Here is a 26,309-nt window from a genome sequence, read left to right as displayed (position 1 = left end):
CCCTGATGCCCCACTAGTGGACTGGGGAAGGTTACCTGCAACACTTGCTGCCTACCCTCCCTGGGTCCCACTAACCGTCTTCTACCTGTCCAGCCCCTGGATAACCCGGTAGAACCTGGCTCCCTACCCCAGAGCCCGCGGTGCCACAGCCTGTGGTCTGACCCCCCGCTTTCCCAGGACTCGGACGCACGCAGACCCATACCTTCTAACCTTTCACCGCATCCCTATCTGCTGTCCCTAATTCTAACCACCCACCCCTAGTCTCCAAGTCAGGGGTAACAGGGACAGGTAAAGGGAACAGTAAGTCAGTCACTGGTCGCGACTCAGTAGTCTGGCTTACCTGTCTGGTCTCCGCAGAGGCCACTGGAACCGTTGGTCCCAAATGCAGGGGGACAGAGGTTGATTCTGCTGTGATTCCTGATGACAGGCTCTTAGGAATCGCCGCAACAGCAGGCAATTCCGCAGCAACCACACAGATCACAGGCTCCAGGTTATTGCTAAGGCGCACCTCAGCAGTTTCCCTGGACAAAACCCCCACCTCCCTCATGCCATGATTGCACCCCCATCCAAAATGATCTGGGCACCCTGTAAGGACCGCGGCCCTCCATCAGGCATGGTTCTTTGCACCCCGGTGCCCGGGAGCAAATCTTCTGGCTGCACCAGAATAACAGCAGCACCCAAATCTGGCAAGCTCCCTGCTTGCCGGTCACCAAAGGTAACCCTCCGTGGGTGCCTGCTCAGGACATCAGCAGGCTGCATCTCGACTGACGCACTTGGACATCCTCTGCTCACTGCTGCTGGCTCTGAGGTGACAAAAGCAGAATCTGCCTGGGACATCCCTCTTGGTTGTGGCTCCATGGCTGTGCTGTTCCTCTGTGTGGGCCAGCCCAATCTGGGTTACTGGCCCTGCAGCTTGTGAACGTTGCCCCTGATGGGGTCCCCCAGACCGCTCACGGTCCGGGCAATGTGGCCGGATGTGGCCCACCTTGTGACAATGATAGCACCGTCTCTCAAGCTTGAACTCCCCAGTATAGGGCGTGTCGCTGCCCACTGTATGTTTGGGAGTCCGCTGAGGTGCAGACTGGTCCCCCCTAGCCGGAATGGCTGCCTCTCTGGGGACTGCTGCGTTGCTCACCAAGGCTCTGCTGGTTACATCTTCATTTGCTGGCTCGGCTGCTTCCACAGCAGTTACTCTGGGAACGTCCTGTTCCCCGCTGACCAGGTGGGAGTGAGGGGGCCTTCCAAGCGCTGTCGACAGGAGCTCGAGTCGCTGTTCATAGCTAAGCCCTTCTCCCCAGGCGGTGAGGAGTGCAATGAGTCCAGAGGTAGCCAGTCCGGTCGCCGCAGCGACTGATCCATCTGCACACCCTGGCCCCACGCCACCCTCTTACAGGCGATCACTGACATCCTCCCGCTGTCCTTGCAGCCCCAGAGCTGGAGGGACCACCTGCACTCCGGGCTGAGTACTGTCTGCTGGCGGGGCCATCCTGCCCTCATATTCTTCTAAATCCTCCTCCAGCTGACTCTTTGACCGACCGTCTGTCGTGAACCCGTACCCCACACATCTCTCCACTATCTGCGCCCGGTTCCAGGTACAAAACCTTCCTGAGCGTGGACTCATGGTGCCACTGAGGTATAGGTCCAGAGACCAGTGAATTATCTCGTGCTTCTTTGGAAGTGTGTGTAAGTTGCCACTTGTCTGAGGAGCTTGCAATCTGCAAGGTCCTCACTATATTACAGAACACTGCAATATAGGCTCAATCAGTATCTCACCAGCTGCCACCAGTTTTAAATGCCTGTGACGGGAGACGCGCTTAATAACACATTTATATTTCGTGGATCCTGATTGAGCAGAACAGGTTGAGCAAAATAAACTGAGATTTATTCCCTTGATCGGCAAACACACGACAACTGCAGAATAAACTTAATAATTACACTCACGGGTAGAGAAACAGAGGATAATGTCCAGAAAGGTGCAAAGCAGCAGAAGCTTGTCCTTTAAAATGTAGTCCATTTGCAAATTGCCAAATAAATAGCCAGTTCAATCCTTCTGTGAAAGTGCAAAGTCCTTTCTGGTTCTCTGGGATTGGTCTGGATCCCCAGGGCTAACGAAATCCTGAAGCAGGGCAAGTTTCCTTGTTGCGATGTTTTTAACCCCTTGCGTTCTGGAATCGTAGCCGCTGTACTCAGGTCTTATCCGCTTGAAGAAATCAGGTAGCAACAGCAACAACAGCAGGAACAACAACAACAGGAATGAGGGCCTTTTTAAGGACAAGGGCCTGTGAAGTGTTACATTAGCCTCATCCCATTGGCAAGGAATTATCTTCCTCCTATCAGAACCTGCCAGGTCACATGGGCAAATCCTACAGCCAGCTCAGGTAACTCTGAGCATGCTCAGTAAGCAGCATGGTAGCACTGCTAAGTCAAAAGGGGCCATTCATTTCTGGGGACGCAATGTCTGGAGTTTGGTCCCAAGGTGTGAAATAGCCAGGATGAGTAACAGGACCTGCTACTCAGAAACATCCTGATTAAGTGACACTTTAAGAATCTGGGGTCTTTCATGTATGCATAACATTTGGTCCTTAATGCATTACAAAGGCAGGCAGAAAAAAACTGCATCCTGCCGGTACATTTTAAACAGAAAGGCACTTTATCAAAAATATGTTTCCCTTATGACAAAGTTATATTTTTAATGTGTGTGTACTTGGGGGATTACACTGAGGCGGCACCCCAAAAATCAGGGTGCTGGCTCACTCCGTTCCTAAATTAGCAGTCTTAAAAGGGGAACAGCATATAATATTAACCCCTTAATCCCCAATACGAAATAGGGGTAACCAGCCGAGCCCACTGCCTTTATTAATGCGCTGATTACCCCCCATTTTCGCCACAACCTCCCCCCTCGCTCACACTGCCCCCGCATATATATCTCCCCCCTCGCTCACACTGCCCCCGCATATATCTCCCCCCTCGCTCACACTGCCCCCTGCATATATCTCCCCCCTCGCTCACACTGCCCCCGCATATATCTCCCCCCTCGCTCACACTGCCCCCCGCATATATCTCCCCCTTGCTCACACTAGCCCCCCGCATATACCTCCCCCTCGCATATATCTCCCCCCTCGCTCACACTAGCCCCCCGCATATACCTCCCCTCTCGCACACACTGCCCCCCGCATATATCTCCCCCCTCGCTCACACTGCCCCCCGCATATACCTCCCCCCTCGCTCACACTGCCCCCCGCATATACCTCCCCCCTCGATCTCACTGCCCCCGCATATACCCCCCCCCCTCACTCACACTGCCCCCGCATATACTTCCCCCCTCGCTCACACTGCCCCCCACATATACCTCCCCCCTTGCTCACACTGCCCCCTGCATATACCCCCCCTCGTTCACACTGCCCCCCGCATATACCTCCCCCCTCGCTCACACTGCCCCCCCCCGCATATACCTCCCCTCTCGCTCACACTGCCCTCGCTCACATTGCGCCCAGCATATACCCCCCCTCGCTCACACTGCCCCCCCATATACCTGTCTCTTCAGCTTGCGCTCCTTCTGGGAGCCGTAGTAAGTGAGGATCTTGAAGCTGGGACACCAGCGCTTAAACTCCATCTCCCAGTTCAGGATAACGCTGGTTGGGACAATGATCAGGTGAGGACCCCAGTTACCTGCAGAGATAGGGGGGTGATTACCGCAGACTGAACCCCCCATACCGTCCCAGGACCCCCCCCCCACACAGCACTCACCCCTCTCACAGGCCAGGTGCGCCAGCAGGGAGATAGGGGGGTGATAACCGCAGACTGGACCCCCCATACCGTCCCAGGACCCCCCCCCCCACACAGCACTCACCCCTCTCACAGGCCAGGTGCGCCAGCAGGGAGATAGGGGGGTGATTACCGCAGACTGGACCCCCCATACCGTCCCAGGACCCCCCCCCCCCACACAGCACTCACCCCTCTAACAGGCCAGGTGTGCCAGCAGGGAGATAGGGGGGTGATTACCGCAGACTGGAACCCCCATACCGTCCCAGGACCCCCCCCCCACACAGCACTCACCCCTCTCACAGGCCAGGTGTGCCAGCAGAGAGATAGGGGGGTGATTACCGCAGACTGGACCCCCCATACCGTCCCAGGACCCCCCCCCCCACACAGCACTCACCCCTCTCACAGGCCAGGTGTGCCAGCAGGGAGATAGGGGAGTGATTACCGCAGACTGGACCCCCCCATACCGTCCCAGGACCCCCCCACACAGCCCTCACCCCTCTCACAGGCCAGGTGTGCCAGCAGGGAGATAGGGGGGTGATTACCGCAGACTGGACCCCCCATACCGTCCCAGGACCCCCCCCACACAGCACTCACCCCTCTCACAGGCCAGGTGTGCCAGCAGGGAGATAGGGGGGTGATTACCGCAGACTGGACCCCCCCATACCGTCCCAGGACCCCCCCCACACAGCACTCACTCCTCTCACAGGCCAGGTGTGCCAGCAGGGAGATAGGGGGGTGATTACCGCAGACTGGACCCCCCCATACCGTCCCAGGACCCCCCCCACACAGCACTCACTCCTCTCACAGGCCAGGTGTGCCAGCAGGGAGATAGGGGGGTGATTACCGCAGACTGGACCCCCCATACCGTCCCAGGACCCCCCCACACAGCACTCACCCCTCTCACAGGCCAGGTGCGCCAGCAGGGAGATAGGGGGGTGATTACCGCAGACTGGACCCCCCATACCGTCCCAGGACCCCCCCCCCCCACACAGCACTCACCCCTCTAACAGGCCAGGTGTGCCAGCAGGGAGATAGGGGGGTGATTACCGCAGACTGGAACCCCCATACCGTCCCAGGACCCCCCCCCCACACAGCACTCACCCCTCTCACAGGCCAGGTGTGCCAGCAGGGAGATAGGGGGGTGATTACCGCAGACTGGACCCCCCCATACCGTCCCAGGACCCCCCCCCCCACACAGCACTCACCCCTCTCACAGGCCAGGTGTGCCAGCAGGGAGATAGGGGGGTGATTACCGCAGACTGGACCCCCCCATACCGTCCCAGGACCCCCCCACACAGCCCTCACCCCTCTCACAGGCCAGGTGTGCCAGCAGGGAGATAGGGGGGTGATTACCGCAGACTGGACCCCCCCCCACACAGCACTCACCCCTCTCACAGGCCAGGTGTGCCAGCAGGGAGATAGGGGGGTGATTACCGCAGACTGGACCCCCCCATACCGTCCCAGGACCCCCCCCACACAGCACTCACTCCTCTCACAGGCCAGGTGTGCCAGCAGGGAGATAGGGGGGTGATTACCGCAGACTGGACCCCCCATACCGTCCCAGGACCCCCCCACACAGCACTCACCCCTCTCACAGGCCAGGTGTGCCAGCAGGGAGATAGGGGGGTGATTACCGCAGACTGGACCCCCCATACCGTCCCAGGACCCCCCCACACAGCACTCACCCCTCTCACAGGCCAGGTGTGCCAGCAGGGAGATAGGGGGGTGATTACCGCAGACTGGACCCCCCCATACCGTCCCAGGACCCCCCCACACAGCCCTCACCCCTCTCACAGGCCAGGTGTGCCAGCAGGGAGATAGGGGGGTGATTACCGCAGACCGGACCCCCCATACCGTCCCAGGACCCCCCCACACAGCACTCACCCCTCTCACAGGCCAGGTGTGCCAGCAGGGAGATAGGGGGGTGATTACCGCAGACTGGACCCCCCCATACCGTCCCAGGACCCCCCCCCCACAGCACTCACTCCTCTCACAGGCCAGGTGTGCCAGCAGGGAGATAGGGGGGTGATTACCGCAGACTGGACCCCCCATACCGTCCCAGGACCCCCCCCCCCACACAGCACTCACCCCTCTCACAGGCCAGGTGCGCCAGCAGGGAGATAGGGGGGTGATTACCGCAGACTGGAACCCCCATACCGTCCCAGGACCCCCCCCACACAGCACTCACCCCTCTCACAGGCCAGGTGTGCCAGCAGGGAGATAGGGGGGTGATTACCGCAGACTGGAACCCCCATGCCGTCCCAGGACCCCCCCACACAGCACTCACCCCTCTCACAGGCAGGTGCGCCAGCAGGGAGATAGGGGGGTGATTACCGCAGACTGGAACCCCCATACCGTCCCAGGACCCCCCCACACAGCACTCACCACTCTCACAGGCCAGGTGCGCCAGCAGGGAGATAGGGGGGTGATTACCGCAGACTGGACCCCCCATGCCATCCCAGGACCCCCCCACACAGCACTCACCCCTCTCACAGGCCAGGTGTGCCAGCAGGGAGATAGGGGGGTGATTACCGCAGACCGGACCCCCCATACCATCCCAGGACCCCCCCACACAGCACTCACCCCTCTCACAGGCCAGGTGCGCCAGCAGGGAGATAGGGGGGTGATTACCGCAGACTGGAACCCCCATACCGTCCCAGGACCCCCCCACACAGCACTCACCCCTCTCACAGGCCAGGTGTGCCAGCAGAGAGATAGGGGGGTGATTACCGCAGACCGGACCCCCCATACCGTCCCAGGACCCCCCCCACACAGCACTCACCCCTCTCACAGGCAGGTGTGCCAGCAGGGAGATAGGGGGGTGATTACCGCAGACTGGACCCCCCATACCGTCCCAGGACCCCCCCCACACAGCACTCACCCCTCTCACAGGCCAGGTGTGCCAGCAGGGAGATAGGGGGGTGATTACCGCAGACCGGACCCCCCATACCGTCCCAGGCCCCCCCCCCCCCCCCCAACACAGCACTCACCCCTCTCACAGGCCAGGTGCGCCAGCAGGGAGATAGGGGGGTGATTACCGCAGACTGGACCCCCCATACCGTCCCAGGACCCCCCCCACACAGCACTCACCCCTCACACAGGCCAGGTGCGCCAGCAGGGAGATAGGGGGGTGATTACCGCAGACTGGACCCCCCATACCGTCCCAGGACCCCCCCACACAGCACTCACCCCTCACACAGGCCAGGTGCGCCAGCAGGAAGATAGGGGGGTGATTACCGCAGACTGGAACCCCCATACCGTCCCAGGACCCCCCCCCCCCACACAGCACTCACCCCTCTCACAGGCCAGGTGTGCCAGCAGGGAGATAGGGGGGTGATTACCGCAGACTGGACCCCCCATGCCGTCCCAGGACCCCCCCACACAGCACTCACCCCTCTCACAGGCCAGGTGCGCCAGCAGGGAGATAGGGGGGTGATTACCGCAGACTGGAACCCCCCATACCGTCCCAGGACCCCCCCCACACAGCACTCACCCCTCTCACAGGCCAGGTGTGCCAGCAGGGAGATAGGGGGGTGATTACCGCAGACTGGACCCCCCATACCGTCCCAGGACCCCCCCCCCCCCCCACACAGCACTCACCCCTCTCACAGGCAGGTGTGCCAGCAGGGAGATAGGGGGGTGATTACCGCAGACTGGACCCCCCCATACCGTCCCAGGACCCCCCCCCCCCACACAGCACTCACCCCTCTCACAGGCAGGTGTGCCAGCAGAGAGATAGGGGGGTGATTACCGCAGACCGGACCCCCCATACCGTCCCAGGACCCCCCCACACAGCACTCACCCCTCTCACAGGCCAGGTGTGCCAGCAGGGAGATAGGGGGGTGATTACCGCAGACTGGACCCCCCCATACCGTCCCAGGATCCCCCCCACACAGCACTCACCCCTCTCACAGGCCAGGTGTGCCAGCAGGGAGATAGGGGGGTGATTACCGCAGACTGGAACCCCCATACCGTCCCAGGACCCCCCCACACAGCACTCACCCCTCTCACAGGCCAGGTGCCAGCAGGGAGATAGGGGGGTGATTACCGCAGACTGGACCCCCCATACCGTCCCAGGACCCCCCCCCCCACACAGCACTCACCCCTCTCACAGGCCAGGTGCCAGCAGAGAGATAGGGGGGTGATTACCGCAGACTGGACCCCCCATACCGTCCCAGGACCCCCCCCCCCCCACACACACAGCACTCACCCCTCTCACAGGCCAGGTGTGCCAGCAGGGAGATAGGGGGGTGATTACCGCAGACTGGACCCCCCATACCGTCCCAGGACCCCCCCCCACACAGCACTCACCCCTCTCACAGGCCAGGTGTGCCAGCAGGGAGATAGGGGGGTGATTACCGCAGACCGGACCCCCCATACCGTCCCAGGACCCCCCCCCCCCCACACAGCACTCACCCCTCTCACAGGCCAGGTGTGCCAGCAGGGAGATAGGGGGGTGATTACCGCAGACTGGACCCCCCATACCGTCCCAGGACCCCCCCCCCCCCACACAGCACTCACCCCTCTCACAGGCCAGGTGTGCCAGCAGGGAGATAGGGGGGTGATTACCGCAGACTGGACCCCCCCATACCGTCCCAGGACCCCCCCCACACAGCACTCACTCCTCTCACAGGCCAGGTGTGCCAGCAGGGAGATAGGGGGGTGATTACCGCAGACTGGACCCCCCCATACCGTCCCAGCCCCCCCCCCCCCCCCACACAGCACTCACTCCTCTCACAGGCCAGGTGTGCCAGCAGGGAGATAGGGGGGTGATTACCGCAGACTGGAACCCCCCATACCGTCCCAGGGCCCCCCCCCCCCCCCACACAGCACTCACCCCTCTCACAGGCCAGGTGTGCCAGCAGGGAGATAGGGGGGTGATTACCGCAGACTGGACCCCCCATACCATCCCAGGACCCCCCCACACAGCACTCACCCCTCTCACAGGCCAGGTGTGCCAGCAGGGAGATAGGGGGGTGATTACCGCAGACTGGACCCCCCATACCATCCCAGGACCCCCCCACACAGCACTCACCCCTCTCACAGGCCAGGTGCGCCAGCAGGGAGATAGGGGGGTGATTACCGCAGACTGGAACCCACATACCGTCCCAGGACCCCCCCCCCCCCACACAGCACTCACCCCTCTCACAGGCCAGGTGTGCCAGCAGGGAGATAGGGGGGTGATTACCGCAGACTGGAACCCCCATACCGTCCCAGGACCCCCCCACACAGCACTCACCCCTCTCACAGGCCAGGTGTGCCAGCAGGGAGATAGGGGGGTGATTACCGCAGACCGGACCCCCCATACCGTCCCAGGACCCCCCCACACAGCTCTCACCCCTCTCACAGGCCAGGTGTGCCAGCAGGGAGATAGGGGGGTGATTACCGCAGACTGGAACCCCCATACGGTCCCAGGACCCCCCCCACACAGCACTCACCCCTCTCACAGGCCAGGTGTGCCAGCAGGAAGATAGGGGGGTGATTACCGCAGACTGGAACCCCCATACCGTCCCAGGACCCCCCCACACAGCACTCACCCCTCTCACAGGCCAGGTGTGCCAGCAGGGAGATGGTCTGAATGGTTTTCCCCAAACCCATCTCGTCCGCCAGGATCCCGTTCAGCTTCTTCTCGTACATCGTCACCAGCCACTCCAGCCCAATGTGCTGGTACTCCCGGAGCTCCCCCCGCAGGAGAAACGGGACCGCCGTCTTCACCTGTCACACAAGCAGAGAGCGTCAGGAGGGGACCGCCACCCTCACCTGTCACACAAGAGAGCGTCAGGAGGGGACCGCCACCCTCACCTGTCACACAAGCAGAGAGCGTCAGGAGGGGACCGCCACTCTCACCTGTCACACAAGAGAGCGCCAGGAGGGGACCGCCACCCTCACCTGTCACACAAGCAGAGAGCGTCAGGAGGGGGACCGCCACCTCCAGTCACACAAGCAGAGAGCGTCAGGAGGGGACCGCCACCCTCACCTGTCACACAAGAGAGCGTCAGGAGGGGGACCGCCACCCTCACCTGTCACACAAGAGAGCGTCAGGAGGGGGACCGCCACCCTCACCTGTCACACAGAGAGAGTCAGGAGGGGGACCGCCACCCTCACCTGTCACACAAGCAGAGAGCGTCAGGAGGGGGACCGCCACCTCCAGTCACACAAGCAGAGAGCGTCAGGAGGGGGACCGCCACCCTCACCTGTCACCTGTCACAAGAGAGCGCCAGGAGGGGACCGCCACCCTCACCTGTCACACAAGCAGAGAGCGTCAGGAGGGGGACCGCCACCTCCAGTCACACAAGCAGAGAGCGTCAGGAGGGGACCGCCACCCTCACCTGTCACACAAGAGAGCGTCAGGAGGGGGACCGCCACCCTCACCTGTCACACAAGCAGAGAGCGTCAGGAGGGGACCGCCACCCTCACCTGTCACACAAGAGAGCGCCAGGAGGGGACCGCCACCCTCACCTGTCACACAAGCAGAGAGCGTCAGGAGGGGGACCGCCACCTCCAGTCACACAAGCAGAGAGCGTCAGGAGGGGACCGCCACCCTCACCTGTCACACAAGCAGAGAGCGTCAGGAGGGGACCGCCACCCTCACCTGTCACACAAGAGAGCGCCAGGAGGGGACCGCCACCCTCACCTGTCACACAAGCAGAGAGCGTCAGGAGGGGTACCGCCACCTCCAGTCACACAAGCAGAGAGCGTCAGGAGGGGACCGCCACCCTCACCTGTCACACAAGAGAGCGCCAGGAGGGGACCGCCACCCTCACCTGTCACACAAGCAGAGAGCGTCAGGAGGGGGACTGCCACCTCCAGTCACACAAGCAGAGAGCGTCAGGAGGGGACCGCCACCCTCACCTGTCACACAAGAGAGCGTCAGGAGGGGGACCGCCACCCTCACCTGTCACACAAGCAGAGAGCATCAGGAGGGGGACTGCCACCTCCAGTCACACAAGCAGAGAGCGTCAGGAGGGGACCGCCACCTTCAGTCACACAAGAGAGCGTCAGGAGGGGACCGCCACCCTCAGTCACACAAGCAGAGAGTGTCAGGAGGGGACCGCCACCCTCAGTCACACAAGCAGAGAGCATCAGGAGGGGGACCGCCACCTCCAGTCACACAAGCAGAGAGCGTCAGGAGGGGACCGCCACCTCCAGTCACACAAGCAGAGAGCGTCAGGAGGGGGACCGCCACCCTCACCTGTCACACAAGCAGAGAGCGTCAGGAGGGGGACCGCCACCCTCACCTGTCACACAAGCAGAGAGCGTCAGGAGGGGACCGCCACGCTCAGTCACACAAGCAGAAAGCGTCAGGAGGGGACCGCCACCTCCAGTCACACAAGCAGAGCGCATCAGGAGGGGACCTCCACCTTCAGTCACACAAGCAGAGAGCGTCAGGAGGGGACCGCCACCTTCAGTCACACAAGAGAGCTTCAGGAGGGGACCGCCACCCTCACCTGTCACACAAGCAGAGAGCGTCAGGAGGGGACCGCCACCCTCACCTGTCACACAAGCAGAGCGCGTCAGGAGGGGACCGCCACCTCCAGTCACACAAGAGAGCGTCAGGAGAGGGACCGCCACCTCCAGTCACACAAGCAGAGAGCGTCAGGAGGGGGACCGCCACCTCCAGTCACACAAGCAGAGAGCGTCGGGAGGGGACCGCTACCTCCAGTCACACAAGAGAGCGTCAGGAGGGGGAACGCCGTCTTCACCTGTCACACAAGAGAGCGTCAGGAGGGGGAACGCCGTCTTCACCTGTCACACAAGCAGAGAGTGTCAGGAGGGGGACCGCCACCCTCACCTGTCACACAAGCAGAGAGCGTCAGGAGGGGACCGCCACCTCCAGTCACACAAGAGAGCGTCAGGAGAGGGACCGCCTCCCTCACCTGTCACACAAGAGAGCGTCAGGAGGGGGACCGCCACCTCCAGTCACACAAGCAGAGAGCGTCAGGAGAGGGACCGCCACCTCCAGTCACACAAGAGAGCGTCAGGAGGGGGACCGCCACCCTCACCTGTCACACAAGAGAGCGTCAGGAGGGGGACCGCCTCCTCCAGTCACACAAGAGAGCGTCAGGAGGGGGACCGCCACCCTCAGTCACACAAGAGAGCGTCAGGAGGGGGACCGCCTCCTCCAGTCACACAAGAGAGCGTCAGGAGGGGGACCGCCACCTTCACCTGTCACACAAGAGAGCGTCAGGAGGGGGCCGCCACCTTCAGTCACACAAGAGAGCGTCAAGAGGGGGACCGCCACCTTCAGTCACACAAGAGAGCGTCAGGAGGGGGACCGCCACCTCCAGTCACACAAGAGAGCGTCAGGAGAGGGACCGCCACCTTCACCTGTCACACAAGAGAGCGTCAGGAGGGGGCCGCCACCTTCAGTCACACAAGAGAGCGTCAGGAGGGGGACCGCCACCTTCAGTCACACAAGAGAGCGTCAGGAGGGGGACCGCCACCTCCAGTCACACAAGAGAGCGTCAGGAGAGGGACCGCCTCCCTCACCTGTCACACAAGAGAGCGTCAGGAGGGGGACCCCCACCTCCAGTCACACAAGAGAGCGTCAGGAGAGGGACCGCCACCTCCAGTCACACAAGCAGAGAGCGTCAGGAGAGGGACCGCCACCTCCAGTCACACAAGAGAGCGTCAGGAGGGGGACCGCCACCCTCACCTGTCACACAAGAGAGCGTCAGGAGGGGGACCGCCTCCTCCAGTCACACAAGAGAGCGTCAGGAGGGGGACCGCCACCCTCACCTGTCACACAAGAGAGCGTCAGGAGGGGGACCGCCTCCTCCAGTCACACAAGAGAGCGTCAGGAGGGGGACCGCCTCCTCCAGTCACACAAGAGAGCGTCAGGAGGGGGACCGCCACCTTCACCTGTCACACAAGAGAGCGTCAGTTGAGGGACCGCCACCTTCACCTGTCACACAAGAGAGCGTCAGGAGGGGGACCGCCACCTTCAGTCACACAAGAGAGCGTCAGGAGAGGGACCGCCTCCTTCACCTGTCACACAAGAGAGCGTCAGGATGGGGACCGCCTCCTTCAGTCACACAAGAGCGTCAGGAGGGATCGCCTCCTTCGGTCACACAAGAGAGCGTCAGGAGAGGGCGGGAGGAGAGGGCGGGAGGAGAGGGACTGCCTCCTTAACCAGTCACACAAGAGCGTCAGTACAGTGTGTAAGACGCGTCCCACCCCCTCACAGTACAGTGTGTAAGACGCGTCCCACCCCCTCACAGTACAGTGTGTAAGACGCGTCCCACCCCCTCACAGTACAGTGTGTAAGACGTGTCCCACCCCCTCACAGTACAGTGTGTAAGACGCGTCCCACCCCCTCACAGTACAGTGTGTAAGACGCGTCCCACCCCCACACAGTACGGTGTGTAAGACGCGTCCCACCCCCTCACAGTACGGTGTGTAAGACGCGTCCCACCCCCACACAGTACGGTGTGTAAGACGCGTCCCACCCCCTCACAGTACAGTGTGTAAGACGCGTCCCACCCCCTCACAGTACAGTGTGTAAGACGCGTCCCACCCCCTCACAGTACAGGGTGTAAGACGCGTCCCACCCCCTCACAGTACAGTGTGTAAGACGCGTCCCACCCCCTCACAGTACAGTGTGTAAGACGCGTCCCACCCCCTCACAGTACAGGGTGTAAGACGCGTCCCACCCCCTCACAGTACAGGGTGTAAGATGCGTCCCCCCCTAGTTACCTGCGTGGTTGCCAGCGTGTACCCTCCCAGTACAGGGTGTAAGATGCGTCCCCCCCTAGTTACCTGTGTGGTTGCCAGCGTGTACCCTCCCAGTACAGGGTGTAAGATGCGTCCCCCCCCTAGTTACCTGTGTGGTTGCCAGCGTGTACCCTCCCAGTACAGGGTGTAAGATGCGTCCCCCCCTAGTTACCTGTGTGGTTGCCAGCGTGTACCCTCCCAGTACAGGGTGTAAGATGCGTCCCCCCCTAGTTACCTGCGTGGTTGCCAGCGTGTTCCCTCCCAGTACAGGGTGTAAGATGCGTCCCCCCCTAGTTACCTGTGTGGTTGCCAGCGTGTTCCCTCCCAGTACAGGGTGTAAGATGTGTCCCCCCCTAGTTACCTGTGTGGTTGCCAGCGTGTACCCTCCCAGTACAGGGTGTAAGATGCGTCCCCCCCTAGTTACCTGTGTGGTTGCCAGCGTGTACCCTCCCAGTACAGGGTGTAAGATGCGTCCCCCCCTAGTTACCTGCGTGGTTGCCAGCGTGTTCCCTCCCAGTACAGGGTGTAAGATGCGTCCCCCCCTAGTTACCTGTGTGGTTGCCAGCGTGTTCCCTCCCAGTACAGGGTGTAAGATGTGTCCCCCCCTAGTTACCTGTGTGGTTACCTGCGTGTACCCTCCCAGTACAGGGTGTAAGATGCGTCCCCCCCTAGTTACCAGCGTGGTTGCCAGCGTGTACCCCCCTCCCAGTACAGGGTGTAAGATGCGTCCCCCCTAGTTACCTGCGTGGTTGCCAGCGTGTACCCTCCCAGTACAGGGTGTAAGATGCGTCCCCCCTAGTTACCTGCGTGGTTGCCAGCGTGTACCCTCCCAGTACAGGGTGTAAGATGCGTCCACCCCCTATTTACCTGCGTGGTTGCCAGCGTGTACCCTCCCAGTACAGGGTGTAAGATGCGTCCCCCCTAGTTACCTGTGTGGTTGCCAGCGTGTACCCTCCCAGTACAGGGTGTAAGATGCGTCCCCCCTAGTTACCTGTGTGGTTGCCAGCGTGTACCCTCCCAGTACAGGGTGTAAGATGCGTCCCCCCCTAGTTACCTGTGTGGTTGCCAGCGTGTACCCTCCCAGTACAGGGTGTAAGATTCGTCCCCCCCTAGTTACCTGTGTGGTTGCCAGCGTGTACCCTCCCAGTACAGGGTGTAAGATGTGTCCCCCCCTAGTTACCTGTGTGGTTGCCAGCGTGTACCCTCCCAGTACAGGGTGTAAGATGCATCCCCCCCCCTAGTTAATTGCGTGGTTGCCAGCGTGTACCCTCCCAGTACAGGGTGTAACATGCGTCCCCCCCCTAGTTACCTGCGTGGTTGCCAGTGTGTATCCCCCCTCACAGTACAGGGTGTAAGATGCGTCCCCCCCTAGTTACCTGCGTGGTTGCCAGCGTGTACCCTCCCAGTACAGGGTGTAAGATGCGTCCCCCCTAGTTACCTGTGTGGTTGCCAGCGTGTACCCTCCAAGTACAGGGTGTAAGATGCGTCCCCCCCCTAGTTACCTGTGTGGTTGCCAGCGTGTACCCTCCAAGTACAGGGTGTAAGATGTGTCCCCCCCTAGTTACCTGTGTGGTTGCCAGCGTGTACCCTCCCAGTACAGGGTGTAAGATGCGTCCCCCTTAGTTACCTGTGTGGTTGCCAGCATGTACCCTCCCAGTACAGGGTGTAAAATGCGTCCCCCCCTAGTTACCTGCGTGTACCCTCCCAGTACAGGGTGTAAGATGCGTCCCCCCCTAGTTACCTGCGTGGTTGCCAGCGTGTACCCTCCCAGTACAGGGTGTAAGATGTGTCCCCCCCTAGTTACCTGTGTGGTTGCCAGCGTGTACCCTCCCAGTACAGGGTGTAAAATGCGTCCCCCCCTAGTTACCTGTGTGGTTGCCAGCGTGTACCCTCCCAGTACAGGGTGTAAGATGCGTCCCCCCCTAGTTACCTGTGTGGTTGCCAGCGTGTACCCTCCAGTACAGGGTGTAAGATGCGTCCCCCCTAGTTACCTGTGTGGTTGCCAGCGTGTACCCTCCCAGTACAGGGTGTAAGATGCGTCCCCCCTAGTTACCAGCGTGGTTGCCAGCGTGTACCCCCCTCCCAGTACAGGGTGTAAGATGCGTCCCCCCCTAGTTACCAGCGTGGTTGCCAGCGTGTACCCTCCCAGTACAGGGTGTAAGATGCGTCCCCCCTAGTTACCTACGTGGTTGCCAGTGTGTACCCTCCCAGTACAGGGTGTAAGATGCGTCCCCCCCTAGTTAACTGTGTGGTTGCCAGCGTGTACCCTCCCAGTACAGGGTGTAAGATGCGTCCCCCCTAGTTACCTGTGTGGTTGCCAGCGTGTACCCCCCTCCCAGTACAGGGTGTAAGATGCGTCCCCCCTAGTTACCTGCGTGGTTGCCAGCGTGTACCCTCCAGTACAGGGGTGTAAGATGCGTCCCCCCTAGTTACCTGTGTGGTTGCCAGCGTGTACCCCCCTCCCAGTACAGGGTGTAAGATGCGTCCCCCCCCTAGTTACCTGCGTGGTTGCCAGCGTGTACCCACCCTCCCAGTACAGGGTGTAAGATGCGTCCCCCCCTAGTTACCTGCGTGGTTGCCAGCGTGTACCCCTTGGGCTGTAGAGATTCTGCAGTTGCCGCTATATCAGTTATTTCCTTCTTGGCTCCTGGAGTATCCGGGTGAGAGACGTCTGTGCAGGAATCCTCCTCCTGCTTCAGCAAAAACTCCACCCCAACCCCGTCCTCCTCCGAGTCAGGGACACTGTCATCCTCCTCCGAGTCCGGGACACTGCTCGTGGCGTCCCCGAAACCTAGCGAGACAGCTGTGTAAGATCCCCACCCAGCTACACCCCCCCTCCAACCTGTTCCTAAAACCTCAGTTCTCCCCCACTGCTTTCCTCCAGTTCCCCCTCACTCCCCACCCCCCCAGTTATCCCTCACCAGACACCTGGTCAGACATGGCCGGACTCTCACAGCTCCACTCCCTCCCCCCTCTCGGACGCCTGGTCAGACATGGCCAGACTCTCACAGCTCCACTCCCTCCCTCCCTCTCACCTCACCGGACGCTTGGTCAGATATGGCCGGACTCACAGCTCCGCTCCCTCCCCCTCTCCGGACGTCTGGTCAGACATGGCCGGACTCTCAGCTCCGCTCCCCCCCCCCCCCTCTCCGGATTGCCTAGTCAGACATGGCCGGACTCTCACAGCTGCGCTCCCTCCCCCTCTTCCCTCACCGGACGCCTGGTCAGACATGGCCGGGACTGTCACAGCTTCGCTCCCTCCCCCTCTCCGGACGCCTGGTCAGACATGGCCGGACTGTCACAGCTTCGCTCCCTCCCCCTCTCCGGACGCCTGGTCAGACATGGCCGGACTCTCAAAGCTGCGCTCCCTCCCCCTCTCTCCCTCACCGGACGCCTGGTCAGACATGGCCGGACTGTCACAGCTCTCCCCCGGCTCCCCTCCCCCCTCTCCGGACGCCTGGTCAGACATGCTGGACTCTCACAGCTCCGCTCCCTCCCTCTCCGGACGCCTGGTCAGACATGGCCGGACTCTCACAGCTGCGCTCCCTCCCCCTCTCCCCTCACCGGACGCCTGGTCAGACATGGCCCGGACTCTCACAGCTGCGCTCCCTCCCCCCCCTCTCCCCTCACCGGACGCCTGGTCACACATGGGCCGGACTCAGAGCTCTGCTCCCTCCCCCCCCTCTCCCCTCACCGGGACGCCTGGTCAGACATAGCCGGACTGTCACAGCTCCGCTCCTCCCCTCACCGGACGCCTGGTCAGACATGGCCGGACTGTCACAGCTCCGCTCCTCCTCCTCAGGTCGGACTGATGAGTATTTCTGCAGAAGTTCCTCCAGAGACATCACGCCTGAGAGAAGGGAACTCGTTCAGCAGCATCCTGTACAGGCAAGGGGGAAGGGGGGGAGGCCACCGTACAGGGAGGGGGGGTCCCCGCACAGGTAGTAGCGTCCGGGGTCCCCATCCAAGATGCTGGGGGAGGGGTGTCTGTACAGGCAAGCACAGTCGGTGGGGGAGGTGTCCCGCACAGGTAGTAGGGGGGGGAGGTGTCCCGCACAGGTAGTAGGGGGGGAGGTGTCCCCGCACAGGTAGTAGTGGGGGGAGGTGTCCCGCACAGGTAGTAGGGGGGGGAGGTGTCCCGCACAGGTAGTAGTGGGGGGAGGTGTCCCGCACAGGTAGTAGGGGGGGAGGTGTCCCGCACAGGTAGTAGGGGGGGAGGTGTCCCGCACAGGTAGTAGGGGGGGAGGTATCCCGCACAGGTAGTAGGGGGGAGGTGTCCCGCACATGTAGTAGGTGTCCCGCACAGGTAGTAGGGGGGAGGTTGTCCCGCACAGGTAGTAGGGGGAGGTGTCCCGCACAGGTAGTAGGGGGGAGGTGTCCCGCACAGGTAGTAGGGGGGGAGGTGTCCCGCATAGGTAGTAGGGGGGGAGGTGTCCCGCACAGGTAGTAGGGGGGGAGGTATCCCGCACAGGGTAGTAGGGGGGAGGTGTCCCGCACAGGTAGTAGGGGGGGGAGGTGTCCCGCACAGGTAGTAGGGGGGAGGTGTCCCGCAACAGGTAGTAGGGGGAGGGTGTCCCGCACAGGTAGTAGGGGGGAGGTTGTCCTGCACAGGTAGTAGGGGGGAGGTATCCCGCACAGGTAGTAGGGGGGGAGGTATCCCGCACACGTAGTAGGGGGGGGAGGTGTCCCGCACAGGTAGTAGGGGGGAGGTGTCCCGCACACGTAGTAGGGGGGGAGGTGTCCCCGCACAGGTAGTAGGGGGGAGGTGTCCCGCACAGGTAGAAGGGGGGGAGGTGTCCCGCACACGTAGAAGGGGGGGGGAGGTGTCCCGCACACCGTAGTAGGGGGGGGAGGTGTCCCGCACAGGTAGTAGGGGGGAGGGTGTCCCGCACAGGTAGTAGGGGGAGGTGTCCGCACAGGTAGTAGGGGGGAGGTGTCCCGCACAGGTAGTAGGGGGGGAGGTATCCCGCACAGGTAGTAGGGGGGAGGTGTCCCGCACAGGTAGTAGGGGGAGGTGTCCCGCACAGGTAGTAGGGGGGAGGTGTCCCCGCACAGGTAGTAGGGGGGAGGTGTCCCGCACAGGTAGTAGGGGGGAGGTGTCCCGCACAGGTAGTAGGGGGGAGGTGTCCCGCACAGGTAGTAGGGGGGAGGTGTCCCGCACAGGTAGTAGGGGGGGGGGGGAGGTGTCCCGCACAGGTAGTAGGGAGGAGTTATCCCGCACAGGTAGTAGGGAGGAGGGTGTCCGCACAGGTAGTAGGGGGGAGGTGTCCCGCACAGGTAGTAGGGGGGAGGTGTCCGCACAGGTGTGTGTGTGTGTGTGTGGGGGGGGGGGGGGTCCCACATAGGTAGATGGGGGGGGGGGTCCCGCACAGGTAAATGGTAGGGGCCCGTACAGATAGATGGGGGGTCCCGCACAGGTAGATGGGGGGGTCCCGCACAGGTAGATGGGAGGCACGCACAGGTAGATGGGGGGGGGCGCACAGGTAGTAGGGGGGAGGTGTCCCGCACAGGTAGTAGGGGGGGAGGTGTCCCGCACAGGTAGTAGGGGGAGGTGTCCCGCACAGGTAGTAGGGGGGGGAGGTGTCCCGCACAGGTAGTAGGGGGGGGAGGTGTCCCGCACAGGTAGTAGGGGGGGGGGGAGGTGTCCCGCACAGGTAGTAGGGGGGGAGGTGTCCCGCACAGGTAATAGGGGGGGGAGGTGTCCCGCACAGGTAGTAGGAGGGGAGGTGTCCCGCACAGGTAGTAGGGGGGGGGAGGTGTCCCGCACAGGTAGTAGGGGGGAGGTGTCCCCGCACAGGTAGTAGGGGGGGGAGGTGTCCCGCACAGGTAGTAGGGGGGAGGTGTCCGACACAGGTAGTAGGGGGGAGGTGTCCGACACAGGGTAGTAGGGGGGAGGTGTCCCACACAGGTAGTAGGGGGGAGGTGTCCCACACAGGTAGTAGGGGGGGGTGTCCCGCACAGGTAGTAGGGGGGGGTGTCCCGCACAGGTAGTAGGGGGGAGGTGTCCCGCACAGGTAGTAGGGGGGAGGTGTCCCGCACAGGTAGTAGGGGGGAGGTGTCCCGCACAGGTAGTAGGGGGGGAGGTGTCCCGCACAGGTAGTAGGGGGGGGAGGTTGTCCCGCACAGGTAGTAGGGGGGGAGGTGTCCCGCACAGGTAGTAGGGGGGGGAGGTGTCCCGCACAGGTAGTAGGGGGGGGGAGGTGTCCCGCACAGGTAGTAGGGGGGAGGTGTCCCGCACAGGTAGTAGGGGGGAGGTGTCCCGCACAGGTAGTAGGGGGGAGGTGTCCCGCACAGGTAGTAGGGGGGAGGTGTCCCGCACAGGTAGTAGGGGGGAGGTGTCCCGCACAGGTAGTAGGGGGAGGTGTCCCGCACAGGTAGTAGGGGGGAGGTGTCCGCACAGGTAGTAGGGGGGAGGTATGGTCCCGCACAGGTAGTAGGGGGGAGGTGTCCCGCACAGGTAGTAGGGGGGGAGGTGTCCCGCACAGGTAGTAGGGGGGAGGGTGTCCCGCACAGGTAGTAGGGGGGGAGGTGTCCCGCACAGGTAGTAGGGGGGGGGTGTCCCGCACAGGTAGTAGGGGGGAGGTGTCCCGCACAGGTAGTAGGGGGGAGGTGTCCCGCACAGGTAGTAGGGGGGGAGGTGTCCCGCACAGGTAGTAGGGGGGAGGTGTCCCGCACAGGTAGTAGGGGGGAGGTGTCCCGCACAGGTAGTAGGGGGGAGGTGTCCCGCACAGGTGTGGGGGGGGGGGGGGGCGCACACGTGGGGGATCCCACACAGGATTTGTCTCTCTCTGTGTAACACAGCAGCACAGGATTACTGTGTGTTTTACTGAAGAGAATATTCTGTCAGCACCAGCTACCAAATCCCAACCTGCAGAACAAGGCAGGGACCAGTTATAATGGTGCCCCCCCTCCCCCCCCCCCCCCGTAAGGCTCTGCCCACCACCCTGTGTCGGTCAGGAAGCTCACCTTCCCGGGCCAGCTGGCACAGCTCCTCCGAGTGATCGAGCTGCCTTCCAACGCCTCCTCTGCAGCAATCGTATCCTCCTCATCCTCAGCTAAAATACAAACCTACAATCAACATCGCCCCAAACAAGCGTCTGGGGGAGGGGTGTCTGTACAGGCAAGCACGGGGGGAGGTTTAGTTGTCACACAGGTAGTAGGTAGTAGGGGGGTCTCGCACAGGTTGTAGGGGGTGGGGGGGTCTCGCACAGGTTGTAGGGGGTGGGGGGTCTCGCACAGTTTGGTAGGGGGTGGGGGGGTCTCGCACAGGTTGTAGGGGGTGGGGGGGGGTCTCGCACAGGTTGTAGGGGGTGGGGGGTCTCGCACAGGTTGTAGGGGTGGGGGGGTCTCGCACAGGTTGTAGGGGGTGGGGGGGGTCTCGCACAAGTTGTAGGGGGTGGGGGCGTCTCGCACAGGTTGTAGGGGGTGGGGGGGTCTCGCACAGGTTGTAGGGGGTGGGGGGGTCTCGCACAGGTTGTAGGGGGTGGGGGGGTCTCGAACAGGTTGTAGGGGGTGGGGGGGTCTCGCACAGGTAGTAGGTAGTAGGGGGGTCTCGCACAGGTTGTAGGGGGTGGGGGGTCTCGCACAGGTTGTAGGGGGTGGGGGGGTCTCGCACAGGTTGTAGGGGGTGGGGGGGTCTCGCACAGGTTGTAGGGGGTGGGGGGGTCTCGCACAGGTTGTAGGGGGTGCGGGGGTCTCGCACAGGTTGTAGGGGGTGGGGGGGTCTCGCACAGGTTGTAGGGGGTGGGGGGGTCTCGCACAAGTTGTAGGGGGTGGGGGCGTCTCGCACAGGTTGTAGGGGGTGGGGGGGTCTCGCACAGGTTGTAGGGGGTGGGGGGGTCTCGAACAGGTTGTAGGGGGTGGGGGGGTCTCGCACAGGTAGTAGGTAGTAGGGGGGTCTCGCACAGGTTGTAGGGGGTGGGGGGGTCTCGCACAGGTTGTAGGGGGTGGGGGGTCTCGCACAGGTTGTAGGGGGTGGGGGGGTCTCGAACAGGTTGTAGGGGGTGGGGGGGTCTCGCACAGGTTGTAGGGGGTGGGGGGGTCTCGCACAGGTAATAGGGGGTGGGGGGTCTCGCACAGGTTCTAGTGGGTGGGGGGGTCTCGCACAGGTTCTAGGGGTGGGGGGGTCTCGCACAGGTTCTAGGGGGTGGGGGGGTCTCGCACAGGTTGTAGGGGGTGGGGGGTCTCGCACAGTTTGTAGGGGGTGGGGGGGTCTCGCACAGGTTGTAGGGGGTGGGGGGGTCTCGCACAGGTTGTAGGGGGTGGGGGGTCTCGCACAGGTTGTAGGGGGTGGGGGGGTCTCGCACAGGTTGTAGGGGGTGGGGGGGTCTCACACAAGTTGTAGGGGGTGGGGGCGTCTCGCACAGGTTGTAGGGGGTGGGGGGGTCTCGCACAGGTTGTAGGGGGTGGGGGGGTCTCGCACAGGTTGTAGGGGGTGGGGGGGTCTCGAACAGGTTGTAGGGGGTGGGGGGGTCTCGCACAGGTAGTAGGTAGTAGGGGGGTCTCGCACAGGTTGTAGGGGGTGGGGGGTCTCGCACAGGTTGTAGGGGTGGGGGGGTCTCGCACAGGTTGTAGGGGGTGGGGGGGTCTCGCACAGGTTGTAGGGGGTGGGGGGGTCTCGCACAGGTTGTAGGGGGTGGGGGGGTCTCGCACAGGTTGTAGGGGGTGGGGGGGGTCTCGCACAGGTTGTAGGGGGTGGGGGGGTCTCGCACAGGTTGTAGGGGGTGGGGGGGTCTCGCACAAGTTGTAGGGGGTGGGGGCGTCTCGCACAGGTTGTAGGGGGTGGGGGGGTCTCGCACAGGTTGTAGGGGGTGGGGGGGTCTCGAACAGGTTGTAGGGGGTGGGGGGGTCTCGCACAGGTAGTAGGTAGTAGGGGGGTCTCGCACAGGTTGTAGGGGGTGGGGGGGTCTCGCACAGGTTGTAGGGGGTGGGGGGTCTCGCACAGGTTGTAGGGGGGTCTCGCACAGGTTGTAGGGGGTGGGGGGGTCTCGCACAGGTTGTAGGGGGTGGGGGGTCTCGCACAGGTAATAGGGGGTGGGGGGTCTCGCACAGGTTCTAGTGGGTGGGGGGGTCTCGCACAGGTTCTAGGGGTGGGGGGGTCTCGCACAGGTTGTAGGGGGTGGGGGGGTCTCGCACAGGTTGTAGGGGGTGGGGGGGTCTCGCACAGGTAATAGGGGGTGGGAGGTCTCGCACAGGTTCTAGTGGGTGGGGGGGGGTCTCGCACAGGTTCTAGTGGGTGGGGGGGGTCTCGCACAGGTTGTAGGGGGTGGGGGGGTCTCGCACAGGTTGTAGGGGGGTGGGGTCCCCGCACAGGTAGGAGGGGGGGTCCCCGCACAGGTAGGGAGGTGGGGGGTCCCCGCACAGGTAGGAGGTGGGGGGGTCCCCGCACAGGTAGGAGGTGGGGGGGTCCCTGCACAGGTAGGAGGTGGGGGGGTCCCGCACAGGTAGGAGGTGGGGGGGTCCCGCACAGGTAGGAGGTGGGGGGGTCCCGCACAGGTAGGAGGGGGTCCCGCACAGGTAGGTGGGGGGGTCCCCGCACAGGTAGGAGGTGGGGGGGTCCCCGCACAGGTAGGAGGGGGGGGTCCCCGCACAGGTAGGAGGGGGGGGGTCCCCGCACAGGTAGGAGGGGGGGTCCCCACACAGGTAGGAGGGGGGGGGGACCCCACAAAGGTAGGAGGTGGGGGGGTCCCCGCACAGGTAGGAGGGGGGGGGGTTCCGCACAGGTAGGAAGGGGGGGGGGTCTCCGCACAGGTAGGAGGGGGGGGGTCCCCGCACAGGTAGGAGGGGGGGGGGTCCCGCACAGGTAGGAGGGGGTCCCGCACAGGTAGGAGGTGGGGGGGTCCCCGCACAGGTAGGAGGTGGGGGGGTCCCCGCACAGGTAGGAGGTGGGGGGGTCCCCGCACAGGTAGGAGGTGGGGGGGTCCCCGCACAGGTAGGAGGGGGGGGGTCCCCGCACAGGTAGGAAGGGGGGGGGTCCCCGCACAGGTAGGAAGGGGGGGGTCCCCGCACAGGTAAAAAAAGGTGGGGGGGGTCCCCGCACAGGTAGAAGGGGGTCACCGCACAGGTAGGAGGTGGGGGGGTCCCGGCACAGATAGGAGGGGGGGGGGTCCCCGCACAGGTAGGAAGGGGGGGTCCCCGCACAGGTAGGAGGTGGGGTGGTCCCCGCACAGGTAGGAGGGGGGGGGGTCCCCGCACAGGTAGGAAGGGGGGGTCCCCGCACAGGTAGGAGGTGGGGGGGTCCCTGCACAGGTAGGAGGTGGGGGGTCCCTGTCACGGGAGACCCGCTTAATAACACATTTATATTTCGTGGATCCTGATTGAGCAGAACAGGTTGAGCAAAATAAACTGAGATTTATTCCCTTGATAGGCAAACACACGACAACTGCAGAATAAACTTAATAATTACACTCACGGGTAGAGAAACAGAGGATAATGTCCAGAAAGGTGCCAAAAAAAACAGGAGATTGTCCTTTAAACTGTAGTCCATTTGCAAATTGCCAAATAAATAGCCCCAGTCCAATCCTTCTGTGAATGGCAAAGTCTTTTCTGGTTCTCTGGGATTTGCTGGATCCCCAGGGCTAACGAAATCCTGAAGCAGGGCAAGTTTCCTTGTTGCGATGTTTTTAACCCCTTGCGTTCTGGAATCGTAGCCGCTTGAAGAAATCAGGTAACAGCAACAGCAAAAACAGGAATCACCCAGGAATGAGGGGTACAGGCCTTTTTAAGGACAAGGGCCTGTGAAGGGATACATTAGCCTCATCCCATTGGCAAGGAATTATCTTCCTCCTATCAGAACCTGCCAGGTCACATGGGCCAGTCCTACAGCCAGCTCAGGTATCTCTGAGCATGCTCAGTAAGCAGCTTGGTAGCACTGCTAAGTAAAAAGGGGCCACTCATTTCTGAGGACGCAATGTCTGCAGTTTGGGTCCCGAGGTGTGAAATATCCAGGAGGAGTAACAGGATCTGCTACTCAGAAACATCCTGATTTAAGTGACACTTTACGAATCTGGGATCTTTCATCCCAACAGGGGGCTCCTGTATGCATAACATTTGGTCCTTACTGTCTTATCAAAGGCAGGCAGACAAAAAAATAGCATCCGGCATGTACATTTTAAAACAGGAACATAAAGGCACTTCACTGCAGGTAGAGATTAGCCTGCAAAATGGGGACAGCCATGCATATAGAATTAACCCCTTCATCCCCAACGCGAAATAGGGGTAACCAGCTGAGCCCACTGCCTTTATTAATGCGCTGATTACCCCCATTTTCGCCACATCTCCCCCACTCAAAGCCCAAGGTTTGCCCTGGCCACCTCCTCTGGTGGTTGGGCTGACCTGAGGGTTTTTGAAGTCATTAGGTCTTGGGGATTGTCCTGCCGGGAGAGGCCATCAGCGTTCCCATGCTCACTGCCTTTCTTGTGCTGAATGGTGAAGTCACATTCTTGCAAGGCAAGGCTCCAGCGCAGGAGCTTGGCATTCTCTCCCGACACCCTCTGCAACCAACTTAGGGGGTTATGGTCAGTGATAACAGTGAAGTGTCTGCCATAGAGATAAGGCTGTAACTTCTTGAGAGCCCATACTATGGCCAGACACTCCTTCTCAATAGTGGCATAGGCCACTTCTCTGGGCAGCAAGTTGCGGCTCAGGTAAACCACGGGATGCTCACTACCCCCGTCCCCCACCTGGCTGAGCACCGCCCCAATACCGAAGTCTGAGGCATCAGTCTGCACCAGAAACTTTTTGGAATAATCTGGAGCGGCCAGTATAGGAGCGCTGGATAGGGCAGTCTTCAAAGCCTGAAATGCATCTTCACAGGCTGGAGACCAGACTACCAGCACAGACTGTCGCTTCTGGGTCAAGTCAGTCAGGGGTTTGGCAATGGCACTATACTGGGGAACAAACTTCCTGTAGTAGCCTGCAGTGCCTAGAAATACCATGCCCTGCTTCTTGGTTTTGGGAGTGGGCCACTGCACTACTGCCTCTACCTTAGCTGGTTCTGGCTTGAGGTGCCCTCCACCCACCCTATGCCCTAGGTATAAGACTTCAGCCATCCCTACTAAGCACTTGGTGGGTTTTAAGGTGAGACCTGCCTCCGTAATCCTGGCTAGCACCGCAGCTACATGAATTAAGTGTGATTCCCAGGAGTTACTGAACACAGCAATATCATCCAGATAAGCCCTTGCAAACCCTTGCATGCCCTCTAGCAAACGATTGACCAGGCATTAGAAGGTAGCCGGTGCATTCTTCATCCCAAATGGCATCACTAAGAACTCATAGAGGCCACTTGGGGTGATGAAAGCCGACTTCTCCCTAGCCTCCTGGGTCAAAGGGATCAGCCAGTACCCTTTACTGAGATCCCTGGTGGTCAGATACCTTGCCCCCGCGAGTTCATCCAGCAACTCATCCATGCGGGGCATGGGGTAGGCATCTGAAACCGTCCCTGCATTGAGCTGCCGGTAGTCCACACAGAACCGGGTGGTTCCGTCCTTCTTAGGCACCAGGACTACCGGACAAGCCCAAGGGCTCTGGGATGGTACAATTACCCCTAGGGCCAGCATCTCCTCCACCTCCCTCTCTATACTGCCCTTCACCTCTGCTGACACTCTATAAGCGTGCTTATGCAGAGGTCTCAGATCCCCTGTAAGCACTGGGTGCTCAGTGATGGGTGTCCTCCCTGGCTTGTCCATGAACAGAGCCCTATACTGCTCTAGCATAGCCCTGGCATCTGCTCTCTGCCTGACACTCAGCTGAGCCCCGATTTCCACCTGCTCTAGGGTACCTCCCTGCCTAGCCTCCCCCAGGAGATCAGGCAGAGCATTGCTCGCCGGATC

The 26,309-nt window shown here is 62.0% G+C and overlaps 1 protein-coding gene across 1 annotated transcript in view; it reads right to left on the bottom strand.

Moving 5' to 3' along the window:
* The window catches only part of LOC142484023 (helicase SRCAP-like), a 178,103-nt gene that overhangs the window by 84,918 nt on the left and 66,876 nt on the right, over positions 1-26,309 (bottom strand). The window contains 6 exon segments of the mRNA XM_075583987.1: positions 3,533-3,669; positions 9,303-9,480; positions 16,047-16,270; positions 17,228-17,329; positions 20,446-20,487; positions 20,490-20,534. Of these exon segments, the coding sequence (XP_075440102.1) occupies positions 3,533-3,669; positions 9,303-9,480; positions 16,047-16,270; positions 17,228-17,329; positions 20,446-20,487; positions 20,490-20,534 (728 nt within the window).

The sequence above is a fragment of the Ascaphus truei genome, unplaced genomic scaffold, assembly GCF_040206685.1.
Source record: "Ascaphus truei isolate aAscTru1 unplaced genomic scaffold, aAscTru1.hap1 HAP1_SCAFFOLD_427, whole genome shotgun sequence".
Taxonomy (NCBI): Eukaryota; Metazoa; Chordata; class Amphibia; order Anura; family Ascaphidae; genus Ascaphus; species Ascaphus truei.
The sequence above is the reverse complement of the archived record's forward strand: the minus strand, read 5'-3'. Positions and strand labels throughout refer to the sequence as shown.